Raw genomic sequence first — 14,863 nt, 5'->3', positions numbered from 1 at the left:
TCGGGGCTATGTAACGTACTTTTGCACAGGCCCCTCCCACGACTGTTGATGGACACTGCAGTTTTAGCATAGACCCGCCCTGAGTGAGCTGGACACAGTCCGCCATTGTTTCGACACTGGAGCAGCTGTTGGTGTTTTGTTATAAGATGTAAGAATTAAACATAGCAGTCTTCATTTGCTCTCGTTGTTACTCAAGGATGGGTCTGTACTGTTCGTGATCCAGCTTACAGTCTCCGCAGCGATAGGCCTAACGTTACTGATCACGGCAGTAATGTAAGGGAGAGCGCGCACTTTATTACAGTTCATCACAGTCGTTTTACGGATATAAAGTTTAGCAGTTTAAGCACCCCCTGAAAAGCTGTGTATATATTTGTTTACTGTTAGTTGTAACAAGTGTTTTTGTGTAGTTCGCTGTGTATGTTGATGATAATGAAAGGGAGAGAGAAAGTTTATGGAGAAGACTTTAATGCGCACTTCTAATGTGTTTATTCAGCTCTTACTGTGATTTTTTTCTGGAGTAACTGACGCTTCATCTTTTGTGTTATGTACACTAATAGTGGATAAAACTAAGATGTGATTGAACTAATACCTGTTCTTTCTCCATACAGCAAATATTCTCTGGCTCTGTGGCATTATTGTCTGACTCCTGGTCGAAATGAACACAGCTACTGAGAGTTTCAGTTTTAATATTATCATTCTCTGAGATGAGATTGTCCTGACAGAGTGTGAGCTCGTGAGGCTCCGCCCTCTGTGCCAGCAGCAGCAGCTCATTTGCATTTAAAGGGATACACACTAAAACGGCGCGTTTTTCTCAGCCCCAAAAAGTGACAATTTAAACATTCTGTATGAAATGATGTGTTGGGTTTTTTGAGCTAAAACTTCACATACACACTCTGGGGACATCAGAGACTTGTTATTTTACATCTTGTGAAAAGGGGCATGATAGGTGCCCTTTAAGTTTTCATCTAATATATATATATATCTTTTTTTTTCAGTTAACAGAAACAAGTTTTATTTTATGACAACACTGCAATATACCCATTTCAAACAGTGAAAGTACTAGCTTTTAGAAAGTGTGTCCGTCCAGTTTATTCACGGCTGTCTAGCTCTCATTACATCCACCAGTGTCATGACACAGCCTCTGAGGTGAAATGAATTCCTCACAGCAATTATAGTCACCTGAAAATTATTAGAGCTATATGAAAAGGCCTGACAAAAAAAAAAAAAAAAAAAAAAAAAAAAAACATAATTGAATGCACAGCATTCGTATGAATGATGATTGAACTGTGTATCTTAATCTGTCAAATTAGACAATATTGACCCTGGCATTCACAAAGCTGAAGTGTAATTAATTCTAAATCAATTACACAAAATCCTTTTTGCAGAAAGCTTCTTGCCTGTGGATTGATTTTTAGCACAGAGCTGATGTAGTAATTTCTTGGTAAAAATATAGTTCTACTATGAATTCAGTGCATTATCATGCAGTGATGGTTTATCATTCACAATATGCCAACTCTCTTCTCCAATGGTTTGCTTTTGTTTCAAAAAGATACTCGTAAAGGTCATGATTGCTATTCAAATGAAGGTAATGATCGTCTGAGAAGCCGAGCACTAGAGGAAGTCCCATTATTTGAGTTATGGAAGACCAAACTTTGCTTACAACATGCATTCTTATTAAAATGAGTCTTCAATGCTGCCTAATTTAGCCATCCAAATTGTGTTCCTTCATGGATTTTTAATATTTGCCAGTGAGAGCTAGTTTCAGGCAAATATGTGCAATGTCATGTAGCTTGCCACATGGAGTGGAACAAACAGATTGCATTTAACAATAGCGATGACATTTATATTGTGTTGTTCTTTGGTTTGAATACAGAACAGACGGTGCCTGCTCGCCTTCGCCACATTCTGTCATCTAAAAATGGATGATTGTGACCCTAAAACTCTTCCCACTCTTCACTGCAGGGTTCTGTCAACTACCCTCCTCAATCACCATCTCATATCTCTCGCAAAAAAAATGATCTCCTGCCACTTTCTCGCTTGTAACTGGAGTTGTTTTGTTTGTTCTGAATATTCTCATGTTACTTCTGTTGCTGCCTCGCTCAAAAGATGCTCTCAATAAAGATGTCAGCAGACTTTTATCATGCTTTTACCAAGGACAGTCAAGACATCAAACAGCCAGTGAAATGTAGATTATAAAGTCATTAGAACTCCAAATATTTGCTGTTTGCTGAAGATCTGAAGATCTTTTATTGCAAATTTCAGTCAAATAATTTGCTCTTTTGTACCTTCCATTTAAATATTAACCATATCTTTGATGTTTCTCATAAAATTCCTTAGAAAAAAAAAAACTAAAACTAATTATAGACAAATGAGATGATTGTGGACAAGGTATAGAAGTATCAGTGAATGTGGATAGCAGTTTAGATCACTTGGATGGGAGAATATGATGGGAAATGTTTAAGTGAATGTTGAGATATCTTTGTATTGCAGTATCTGATATCTTGCCAAATATAGGCACTGTTTGAGACATTGTTGAGATATCTTCTGAAAGAACACTGGGTTATTTATTTTTCTCTGAGAAGCTGGAGGCTTAATTGGAATTCTCCATTTAATCTCATTGCTGTCTAAAAAAAAAAAAATAGATTAAAGAGATTGGGATTTTTCGTTGCAATTGGAAATTGGAAGACTTTTATAGGATTTTTTTATAGTTTCTATATACAAATGCATAGTATTAACAAATTGAACATCACATCAATAAATTGAGTTTAGACTCAATTTAAGTCTCTGTAATAAGTGTTCTGTATTTCACATTCAATAAAGCAGTAAATGATATGTATATGGGTAATATATGGATTAGTATGTGAACACAGTTGTATGCTATTACTGTATGTATATAATATCAAAGTTTTTTGAAAAAGACACATCAAAAAGGAATATATGATTGTTTTAGATAAACCAATTGCAGTCAATAATGTATTTTTAAGTCACACGATCATCATTTTCAATGCCAGTCATCTCTAGCTATGTTTTACAGAATAAACCCCTCGATGTGCAACAAAAAACTCATGTGACTTTGCATGAACTGTCGATGTGATTGAATAACTGGACTAACTAGCAGAACGATCGCATCGCACGGCACCTCAACATTTGGTTTGATCATTCTGAAATGCCGGAGCCAAATTATTTGTTTTAATTCTCTCCCAGAACTGTCTCAATGATTGCATTTCCAAACATCAGGCATCTAAAAGCAAGATAACATGACAGTGTCATTTGAGAGCCACAGTGGCTTTCCTAATTGCAGCAACTTCCATATTTATTACAGATATTTTGGTCCAATTTTTCCAGGAAGTGTCGATTTTGTTCTCTTGAACACATGGGATGGAGGCGCTGCTTTATTCGCAAATGTTTTATCCAATATTAAAATTTTGCACATAAGCTAAATTCAAAACATTGGATGGAAACACAGTTACTGTCACTTCCGAGCACTCGTGCACATCCCTAAATGTAATTATTTCACCACGCTTATAAATAAATAAATCTATTCCTATTTGAAGCTTGTAGATTTGTGATGGATCACAGGCTGTCCAATGTCATACTTTGAAAATCAGTATTCATATAGTCATAGTGTGTGTGTGTGCATGTACTTTATAGATCACTGCATTAACATTTACTGCACTTTATATGTGTTCCTGTGACTTTTCTCCTGGGAACTGGATTGACAATAAAGTCATTGTGTGAAGGGAACAGTTATAATAGCAAATACTTTTCCCCATCTCAGAGCATGTCCAGATCTCTTAAACATACGGCTGATATAATGATTGCCATGCTGTGTTACGAGCATGACCCTCAATCCAGGCAGGACATGTACGCTGTACAATATTATTTTAATGTAAAGCAACACCAAAACCTCATATCAAAATAATTTCATTTTTTTTCCCTTTCAAATAGTCAGGTTTTGTAATTTTTTACACTTGCAATAACTTTTCTTCATATTTTGCCTCTGTTCAGCCGCCATAATGAAAATTTACCACTGTTGATAGTTCAAACTTTAGTGTCTCTGTGGTACTTGTCAATTGTGTTGTTGTTGTTATCCTTGAAGACTGTTATCCTTGTGTGTGTGTGTGTGTGTGTGTGTGTATTTTTGAGTGTCTGAATATATTAGCTGTCCTAGACCCACCAAAATTAACTTTCTGTATGAAAAAAATACTCACAGCTGCTGTGTTTATGCATAACATTTAGCAAAAGAGCTGTTTGTTAGCATGTTACTGTGATCTGACATTATTCAGAGTTATCCCAAGCTCTGTTTTAAAAGAGAAAAGACTTCACAGGCACATTAACCAGCTTAAACCTCATTTAGCAATAAATTGTGTATTGTTTACTGCTTGCTAAATTGGCTTGAATCAATTATGAATTGCAGCGCAGAACTGTAATTGCAATTGAATTAGCCTGTGTTCTTAGGAAAGTCCATTAAAAAGACAAAAGCAAGATTTTGCTTTTTATTATTTCTTGGCAGCTAAGGCACTGATCCAGTGAATTTTTAATACCAAAAGGGCAAGAAAACAAATGAATGTCAAAGTAAACAGTGTTATTTGGGAAGTTTGCTAAAAGCAAAGTAATCCTTTAAATAAATTAAATAAATTAGAACCAAATTAGAAATTCTGCCCGTGTCCTGTAGCCCAGTGTTTTGGAGGATTGTTGGTTTGTTGCTAGGCAACAGAAACTGCTGACGACAATTACAGTAGTGCAGGTATGAAATCACTTTGTAGGCCAAAACGCGGAAACGAGTTAGCATTTTAGCACTTCCGGTTCCATCGTACCAAATTCAAAGCCATTTTTTTAAATGGGATTTTGGTTAAATGGCTGAAATAAGGTCTGTGGTGACCACAAGCTCAAGACACTTTCATGTTTGCTCACCCCAAGTAGCAGTGTTTCGCCTTCTGAGAATATAGTTCCCAGTATGTATATGGTTAGAAGATGGCTGTCTCTCATGTGACCTTGTTATTTGTACACACGACTATACAAATCACAACATGTAAATAGGAAAATGTTGGCATTATTTTGTCACTTATTGGGAGCAGTATGCTAGCTGGAACCATTTACCTCCAGTCTTTGTGCTAAGCTAGGCTAGCGGTGGGTGCGTCAGACAGAGTTACGGCAGGCACGGACATGAAAAGGGTATGTATGGACTTATCTAACTCTGGGGGATACGGTGAATAAGCTAAAGTCCCAAAAAGTTGGCGTGTCCCTTTAAATGAATCATGCAAGGTCATTTACTAAGGTTTTTTTTACTAGTATTTGCACCATTATTTACCACCCAAAAAAAGCACGACTTAAACCAGACGCTATTTTGCGCTGGTCTTGGCAGATTGTGTTGGTGATTATGGAAATGATCCGGCTGCGTCCGTGTTCTTAAATTTGCATGTCATCAGTAGATCACGCGCAGAACTTTACACTTGCATCAGCGCTTTTATGGGATTGCATCTTCACGCTAATTTGCCGTCTAGTAAATCTGGTCCTTTAGGTCCTGTCTGAAGTGTGACATAATAATGATCTCTAGCAGTGTGTCCTTGTGTGGCCTTCCAGTGCGCGTGACTGGCAGGTGACAGCTGTCACCGTGTGCTTGGTCAGCTCTTCAGATGGATTTCCGTGACTACAGCAGCAGTATGTGTGTGTCCGATCAGAACGGCTATATCACATTCACTTCTTCTGCATGAAATAGACCTGTCCTCTGTGCCTGCTAATGATACGCAGTGTGAAACAGTGATTGGATGTCAACATGATTGATGTGGGTGTGGAGAGGGAGGGTCCAGCGCTCTCTTGGGCCATTATCTCTTCAAATTATATCAAGGCTGTCTCGTTAGTCGACTAATAGACTCGATGATGAAGTTTTGGTAAAGCCTTGACTAAAGGACAAACTACATCTTTGAAACACCAAAAGAAAATAGCTCATGGGATTCGCCTGAGAAATGTAAAATATGTGCATTTAAGTTGTATGCTTAAGTTTCTTCATTTCTTTGTATCTCCGCAGTCTATCCGGGAGGTGACGGGTTACGTGTTGGTGGCTCTGAACCAGTTTGACTATCTTCCTCTGGAGAACCTGCGGATCATCCGTGGCACTAAACTGTATGAAGGACGCTACTCTCTGGCCATCTTTCTCAACTACAGACGAGATGCCTACTTCGGCCTTAGACAACTCGGCCTCAAAAACCTGACAGGTACATTCTATAAAATGTTCATTCAGATATTGTAACTGCAGTTTTAAACTATTTTCTTGACTTTTGTTGGTTTTTATGTCAAAATCTTTGTCAAAGAAGATACATGTCTTTCTTCAAAAGTTCTGTAAGATTCTACCCTGACCCCAAAACATCTGTCTGAAATGTGCATTTAAGCAGTAAAAAAATAAAAATAAAAAAAAGGCTGAATTTTTGTTTAGCACACATTCTTTGTTCGAATAAAGCTGGAGTTTTTAAGTTAGTTTAAAACTTATTTTAACTTGAACTTAAAATTTTTCTAGATAATGTTTTTTTTCTTTTTTCTTTTTTTTTTTCTGTTAACATACAGTACTTTACCATTCAAAAGTTTGGAGCCAGTAAGATTTATTTTCGCCTGAAAAACAAAACAAAACAAAACAAAACAAAACAAAACAAAACAACTATACTTTTATTCAGCAAATATAAATTAAATTGATCAAAAGTCACTGTAAAGACATTTATAATATCACAAAAGATTTCTATTTCAAATACATGCTATTCTTTTGAACTTTGAAAAAATCAGTTTCCACAGCATTATTAAGCAGCACAACTGTTTTCAACATTGATAATAATAAGAAATGTTCCTTGAGCAGCAAATCAGCATATTTGAATGATTTCTGAAGGATCATGTGATACTGAAGAAATTTAGCTTTGCATCACAGGAATAAATTACATTTAAAAATATATTTAAATAGAAAATTTTAATTATTTGTCGTTATATTTCACAATTGATTTTTGAACATTAGAGATGTTTTTCAAAAAACATTTAAAAAATGTTACTTACCCCAAACATTTAAACAGTAATTACTGGATCAAAGATAATGAAGACCTATTGTTAATTCTTTTTACAAATTGTAATTTGTCTGCTAGTGCAGCACGTTTATTTACATGACTAGTAATTATACTTCAGTCTATTTTTGTAATGTTTTGATGTCTAACTGATGTCTGTGTAAGTCGCGGTCTTAGTGGAAATCAGCATAGCAGGGACAGTGTATGTGAACACGTTAGATAAGATTGGCACTAATAATGTCTTTCATGCTGTGCAGTGCAGGAACTATGATAATCATATACATCAGAAGACGTCTCTCATATAAATTAGTCACTCTTCATTATGTGACTGCTTTTTATCTTATCAGCGCATTATGTGTATCATTTGAACATGTTTTACAGATTGCATCTAGCTTTCTTTTTTTCTTTTTTTCTTCAGCCTTGCTTGGTTGCCCCATAGGGAGACTTTCGTTTACATCTTATACCATGTGAAATAGAAACTCATCTTAGAACAATATTTCCAGATCCCCGTTGCATCCCCTCGGATGCATAAAGATATGGGGAGAAAAAGAAATAGATCAAGGGGTCAAACAACCAACAGACAAATAGAGGAAGTCATCGGCGCCTCAAAGCAAAATAGCCAGAGGCGTGATAACGGTTGTCTGACTTCTAGAAGCCCAGAGGAGTTCATCTGGTGGTACGAGGTCGCAGTAGGTGAGGGACAGAAAGTTAAGACATGCCCAGCAGGCATCTTGCGTAACCATGTATTATTAATCTCAAATATGGCTTTTTCATTTTAATGGCTGATTAAACGATATCTCGGTATGAGGATGAATAGAGCGCTGACAGTATGGGTGCGCCACTGCATTCTTGTCTTCACTTTTATTTGTTTCCTCAAAGATATGTTTTTCCTTTTATTGTTACTCTCTCTGTTGTGATGAGGTGTCAGATGGCATCTTTAAATGAATGGGGTAACAGGGCATGTCTTTGAAAAGAATCCACACAGCAGTTTTACTGCCACAAGAAAGATTTTGTCTGGCTTACAGTATGAGAAATATGAGAGTAAAACATGAACTCGGCACTGACATGCTGTATTCATTGGCATTGAATTGACTTATGAAGAACATCTGATTAGCACATTAATCATATTTTTGTGCAGCTTAGTAATTACTTACTTGACTGAATGTTAAGCCATATCATCTTAAAGGGATAGTTCACCCAAAAATAAAAATTCTGTCTTCATTTACTCATCCTCAAGTTGTTCCAAACCTGTATTGTTTCTTTTTTCTGCTGAACATGAAAGATATTTTGAAGAATGTCTGTAACCGAACAGTTGATATTGGGCACCATTGACTTCCATAGTATTTTTCCCCCATGCAGACTATGGAAATCGATGGGGTCCATCAATTGCTAGGTAAAACTCACTTAAACCAGCCTATGACGGTCTTAGCTGGTTATTTTTCTTTGATAGAGTGCTGCAGAATGGAAAATTATATTAAATCAGCTGTCATGCCCATGAAAATCCAGCAAACCTGAAACCTTTCATACGATATGCATAAAAGGACATTTATAAAGAAATATCTACACCCATTATGTCGATCAATGGTGCCTAAAAATGTAGCCACTAAAACTTTCACAGCTGAATCACACTTTTTTTGTACAAGAATTATTGCAAGCATTTTTTAATATACAAGCTTTCTGCTTTGAAACTCCCCAGAATGCATAGATTTTAAGTGCGTTAGTGGAAAGACTAGCTTTGCCCATTTTTAGAATCATAAAGACAAGTCTATATTATCAGTGGTGTAGTGGTAAAAAAAGAGGTGGGTAAACTATAAATTCTGGTGGACCACGACGTGGGCACCCGGTAAGGTGGGCCACTGCCTACCGGTGTATGTGTATCCTGATGACATCGCTATAGGCTATCATTTGATGGTACTACCAAGGGTATCACTGGTTGTTCCCTCATCATAGGTCACACAATCACTATTCAATTCATACATTAATCTAAGTTCTTGTTAAAGAGACTCAAAAAGGAATAATATGGTTGAAATCTATAAAGTTTACTAAATGACAAAACAGAGAGATCAAAAATATTTAAGAGAGATCGAAAGGGAGGCTTATATCCAGGGCTTCCAATGCAATGCACTTGTGCATAATGATTAGTGATTTGGGATTATTTTCATAGTCGATTAATCTGTTGAATATTTCCTCGATTAATTGATTAATTTTTTGGTCTATCAGAAAAATGTGGATCAGTGTTTCCCTGTAGAGGGAAAAGTCTTAAACCTGGTGCAGGATTCCCTCTGAATCTCTTGTACAGTTGGGTTTTGACATGCTCCCTACATTAAACCAGCTGCCTTTAATGAATTAAAAAATCCCTTTTTTGCATTGTTTTAATGATTTCCTGTTGCGGCTGCGATCAAGTTTCATTCTCGCGCAGCTTGTTTAGTAACTTCACGAGCGTGTGTTTTCTGCTACGTGTGTGCGCCGTTCTCTTTGTTCCGGGTGTGTGTGTGTGTGTGTGTGTGTCGGCGCGCTGCGCTCTCTGCTCCGTGTTTGTGCTACGCCTTCTGCTCTGTCGTTAACGGCTCAAATGCTCGAATCATGTAGCCTACCGATCGGCGATAACGCACTGGAAAAACAAAGTCCGCTCAAATAACGTGAAATTTAGAGGTGGATAAACGCACTTTGGAGGTGGGCAAACGCTATTTCCGAATTTTGGGAGGTGCGTAAACGGCGTTTACGTGCGTTTAGCCTCCACTACATCCCTGTATATTATATATTTGACACGGATGCTGATGTTTTTTGAAAGCATTCATTTAAATTAGTTATTGACTGTTCACAACCTCAGTATATCAGTGAGAAATGTGCACTACAACCAGAATAACTTTTATTCTATACAATACAAGAGATTGCAAAGCTTCACACAATGGATGAAATGTTCCAGGCCAGTGTTGCAGAAAGTTTCACACTATTTATGATACTGCAACAGAGACCTTCATAAAACACAATGCTGTAAATCATAACCTCTATTGCAAGCAAGAAAATGCAACTGTGAAAAGTTGGCTGTGCTCAGTGATGGGAAGCGCTGCACATTTGCGGTAACCGTCATCTTTTGAATTCCTTGCTAAAGTCTTTGAATCTTTTTTTTTTATCATTGCATTTCTCTATTCCTCCAGCGATCCTGGTAAAGTCTGATTCTCAAGGCAATGGTAGCCATGTTTCTGCAATTTTCAATATTAGTTCTAGGAGATGAAAGTTGCTCTTCAGCCCCTTGAGATATTCAGCACATTGATGATGAATGGCTCCTTTGATTACACCCATGTGCTCTCATGGTTCCTCTACGCAGCATGATCAATAGCTTTCATAAGAAACTTCTGATACAATAATGGCTGTAACCTTATTTTCTGTGGTCCTTCAATCATATGTTCTCATAGATGTCCTCTGCTATAACACACAGCAGCATGAAGGGTAGTTTCATCAACTTTTTAGAATCTCAGATGATAGAACTTCATGCAACATGTTGTCGGGAATCAGTTCAATAATCGAGTGGGCAGATCCCTTTATCTAAATATTTCTTTCACTGCATCTGGCCAAAGGTTATTGAATAATACCATATATTGAATACTCAACCCATCACAAGCACTTGTGCAGATGCTTGAACATCAAGGCTTACATTAGACAATCTCATGAACAAGTCTGTTGCATTCTCTAGTGAATGCAATCTTAGAACACACTCCAGCAACACGACAATAAGTCTCAGTGTGCACTGTGCAAAGCAATTAGACCATTATGCAGTATGCATACAAATTAAAAAGCATTACTCAGCTGATTCATCTTAGATGAAAAGGGCATATATATATATCAATGCTTTTGTCATATTCAAATGCATCAGAAGGCAATATTACAATGAATGTGCAATGCATAATCATTAATAATTCCATCATTTCCAATAGCCATTTTTTCTTTATAATAATGACATATTGCCATATTAAAACATGGAACAGTGCTTTTTAATAGGAAAACTATGCATTAAATACTTACTGCAAATAGACTCCACAGAAAATCAGTCACAATCCCAATCCCCACAGGCATCCCAACTGCCTAAACTCTGGTCAGAGTCTTTTGCCTAAACCTTGTTTTATCTAAATGTAAAAACATACTTGTTTTGCATGTAAATAAACATTACCATTTTATTCTATTTTATCTTAAAAAGGTTGGTAAATAATACATTTGAAACCCCAGCAATATATATTTTTTGGTACAGAGTCAGACTGCTAATTTAATATTAGAAGTTTTATTTACTTTTTAGAATATCAGTAGAACGTTTTTCGGTGGTCTTTATGTAAATCATTAAATTGAAATCTTTACAAACTGTTGATTTTAGTTGGATTTAACAATAAACGACTATTATTCATAACTCTGAAATCTAGATAGTGTGCATGAATGTCGCAGCTTATAGGACATATACAGAACAATTTAGATTAGAAATCACAGCTGTGTTTTTATTTGTCCGTTTTATAGTAGATTGAATCCTGCTGAGTTATTCACTAAAGCTCTGCCATTGAGTCTACGCCATGTCTGCTGACTCCACAATTCTACCTTGCCTAATTTATTCATTATGTTACACAAATCTCCATGCAACCTATCACTTTGTGCCCTCATATGTATGCCTGTGCACATTCCCGGCGGTGTATTAATGCAGTAGCCTTGATGTGAAGCATGCTCGCCACCCACCCCCACAGAGCCTCTCGGGCTATAGTACGTCCAGTCCTCTGCTCTCACAAGCCTTGGCTGCTCAGTTGCTTCTGTCCGTGAACCCAAGCCTGGGCCTCGTTCTGTGGACGTTTTCCATCCAGCTGGGCCCATGTATTGTTCAGCTTCTTTGCGGACAAGTTTCATGTTTTGCACTTAAGAGCAGCTGCTCAGATTTATCGTTCTGTTGTTTTCAAGGTCACTCATGCAGTGTCGACTGTGACTTTATGCTGTGCAAAGTGGGTTGAGTGCCATTTCAGTACATTCATTTCATTTGCGCCACTTCCAAAAGAGGGACATTATTGGGGAAATAGCTCAGTTGTAACAGCTTTTATTGAAAAAGAAACAATATAGGTTGGGGACGTGGTTCTACGCCTCGGATATTGAATGGACTTTGAGGTGTGAGCTTAACTGCACTAAATGTGAAGTCCTGCATTTGTCACCAGAGAGAAGTCTATTGTTTTTACCAGAAAATCCATTTATGGCTTGATTCTTGATTAAAAATTGTGAGGTTGTTGTGAGTTTTTTCCCCATTCATAATTACTATTTTTTTCGTTTACACTCGTTCACAATAAGATCTATAAATGGATTTAGAAAATAAATAGGGTGAATTTTCATTTCATATACTGTTAAAAAATAAAATAATAATTAACCTGATTATTGGAGTACGTTTTACAAGAAAATACTATTTCAGTATGTCTACTTAAAAATGTCACGTTTAATTCATTACGTCTAATTCACGTTTTATTAGGGGTTCAAGCGTGAAGTGCTATTGTTAGGATTTATTATTATTAGTGGTGCTTGCCAAAGGCATTCTGCCGCAAAGATGATTGTGCAGACCAAACCTTGAGGCCTAGTGACATGAAACCTGGCCAGATGGTTGGTCTCAATATAGGGAGACATTGACAAGGTATGGCGCCGACTGCCCAATAGGGGGCGCTACATTGTTCGAAAAAAACACACAAAAAAAACAGTGAAATGGCTACCGAAATGGCTAAACTAAACCGTTTGTCACAGTCTAAAGTGTCTTGTATAATTGGAATCCTTGGCTCAAGACATACAGGGATGGGCAGTATTTCAGATACATGTATTTAAAATACGTATTTGAAATACAAAATACTATTTTGTATTTTGTATTTTAAAGCCTTTGGAAAAAATCTAATGTAATTTGTATTTAAATACATTTAAGTTGAGTATTTTTGTATTTTCAAAATACATAAAATACTTTTTGCCAGTCAACCTCTTTATCATGGTATTGATTTTGTGCATCAACTAGTTCAGACATTCACTAGCTCAGCATTGGATCAGTGATTTTTTTTGGAATAAGGTGAGAATGTCCACTGTCCACCTGAGCAGATCCTAGTACATGAGAAGAAACTGGTTCCACTCGGAGATTGTAGAATCTCGCGAATGTGTTAGGTGTCGCCCAGCCTGCAGCTCTACAGATGTCTTTTAGCGAGGCGCCATGCGCTAAAGCCCAAGAGGATGCCACACTCCGAGTGGAGTGGGCTGTCACACCAAGGGGGCATGGTCGACCTTGTTGCTGGTATGCCAAAGCAATGGCGTCCACTATCCAGTGGGACAACCTTTGCTTGGAGACAGCCTTTCCCTTCAGCTTCCCACCATAACAGACAAGAGCTGGTCTGAGGTCCTGAACACTGCGTTCTGTCTACTTAAGCACGGAGGGCGCGTACTGGACAGAGCAGTGCCAAGGCTGGGTCTGCCTCCTCCGAGGGCAGCGCTTGCAGGTTCACCACCTTGTCTCGAAAGGGTGTGGTGGGAACCTTGGGCACGTATCAAGGACGTGGTCTCAGGATCACGTGAGAGTAGGCCGGCCCGAATTCTTGGCACGCTTCGTCAACCGAAAATGCCTGCAGGTCCCCTACCCTCTTAATGGAGGCCAATGCAACCAGGAGTGCTGTCTTCATTGACAGGAACTTAAGCTCCACTGATTGCAGAGGCTCAAAGGGAGCACTCTGCAGGGCAGTTAAAACCACTGTTCCACTCGCTCCTCTCAGGAACCTGATGATCAGGTCGTGCTTTCCCAGAGACTTACCTTCAACTGCATCGTGATGTGCGGCAATAGCGGCAACATACACTTTCAGGGTGGAGGGAGACAGCCTTCGCTCCAACCCTTCTTGCAGGAAGGAAAGCACGACACTGATCGGGGATTTCGTGGGGTCTTCACGACGGGAAGAACACCAGTTGATGAAGAGGTTCTACTTCAACTCATAAGCATGTCTCGTGGACAATGCTCTAGCGGAAGCGATGGTAGCCACCACCGCTGGTGGTAGGGTACTCAAACCTGCCTCGTCCCGTCCAGGAGCCACACGTGAAGGTTCCAAGATCGGGACGAGGGTGCCATAGGGTTCCCCGTCTCTGAGAAAGGAGGTCCTTCCTCAGAGGAATTGGCCAGGGAGGTGCTGTTTTTTATCAACTAGCTTGTCAAATGTGTTTAATGCATGTTAGGGCTGGGTGATATGACACTACATATCATAGCGATGATATAAAGTGTGAATTTATGGAACTTTTTATATAAAATTTAATAATAAAAAAGGGGTAAATATTGTCAAATGAATCTAAATTAATTCTAATTTTAAATTTTAGATACACTTTCTAATTTTAATAAACTTATAGAAACAAATAAAATTTACATAAAATAAACATAAAATTACTTTTTATGAAAAAAAGCATTGGAATACCTGCAACAACAACAACAATAAAAAATTCAAAAAAACAAAAAAAAGTTTGAAATTCAGTTTATTCTGTGGAATCAAAGCTGATATTGAGAATTGTGAAATGATATTGTTACCGTGAAGAAAAATTGAGATTTTGGTTTTATCGCCCATCCATATTCTTTGCTAGATAGCCGGAAAGGTTCCCACAGTTTTACATACAGTATGAATTTTATAATAGTGTTCACCACAAGTAATAGACTACATTGTAACCAGAAATAAGTATATAAATGCCTGCTATTTTGCATAAGTTGATTTGTAATTGCCAGAAAGAAAGAAAGAAAGAAAGAAAGAAAGAAAGAAAGAAAGAAAGAAAGAAAGAAAGAAAGAAAGAAAGAAAGAGGGCAGAGATGA

General features: G+C 37.7%; 1 protein-coding gene across 1 annotated transcript in view; it reads left to right on the top strand.

Annotated features, from left to right (window-relative positions):
- erbb4a (erb-b2 receptor tyrosine kinase 4a) overlaps positions 1 to 14,863 on the top strand; it is a 185,134-nt gene that overhangs the window by 113,803 nt on the left and 56,468 nt on the right. Inside the window, exon 3 of the mRNA XM_084104152.1 lies at positions 6,029 to 6,215. Within this exon, the coding sequence (XP_083960278.1) occupies positions 6,029 to 6,215 (187 nt within the window). The remainder of the gene's footprint in view (positions 1 to 6,028; positions 6,216 to 14,863) is intronic.

The sequence above is a fragment of the Abramis brama genome (assembly GCF_963993115.1).
Source record: "Abramis brama genome assembly, chromosome: 2".
NCBI lineage: Eukaryota > Metazoa > Chordata > Actinopteri > Cypriniformes > Leuciscidae > Abramis > Abramis brama.
Note: the sequence above shows the minus strand (reverse complement) of the source record. Positions and strands in the feature narration are given on the sequence as shown.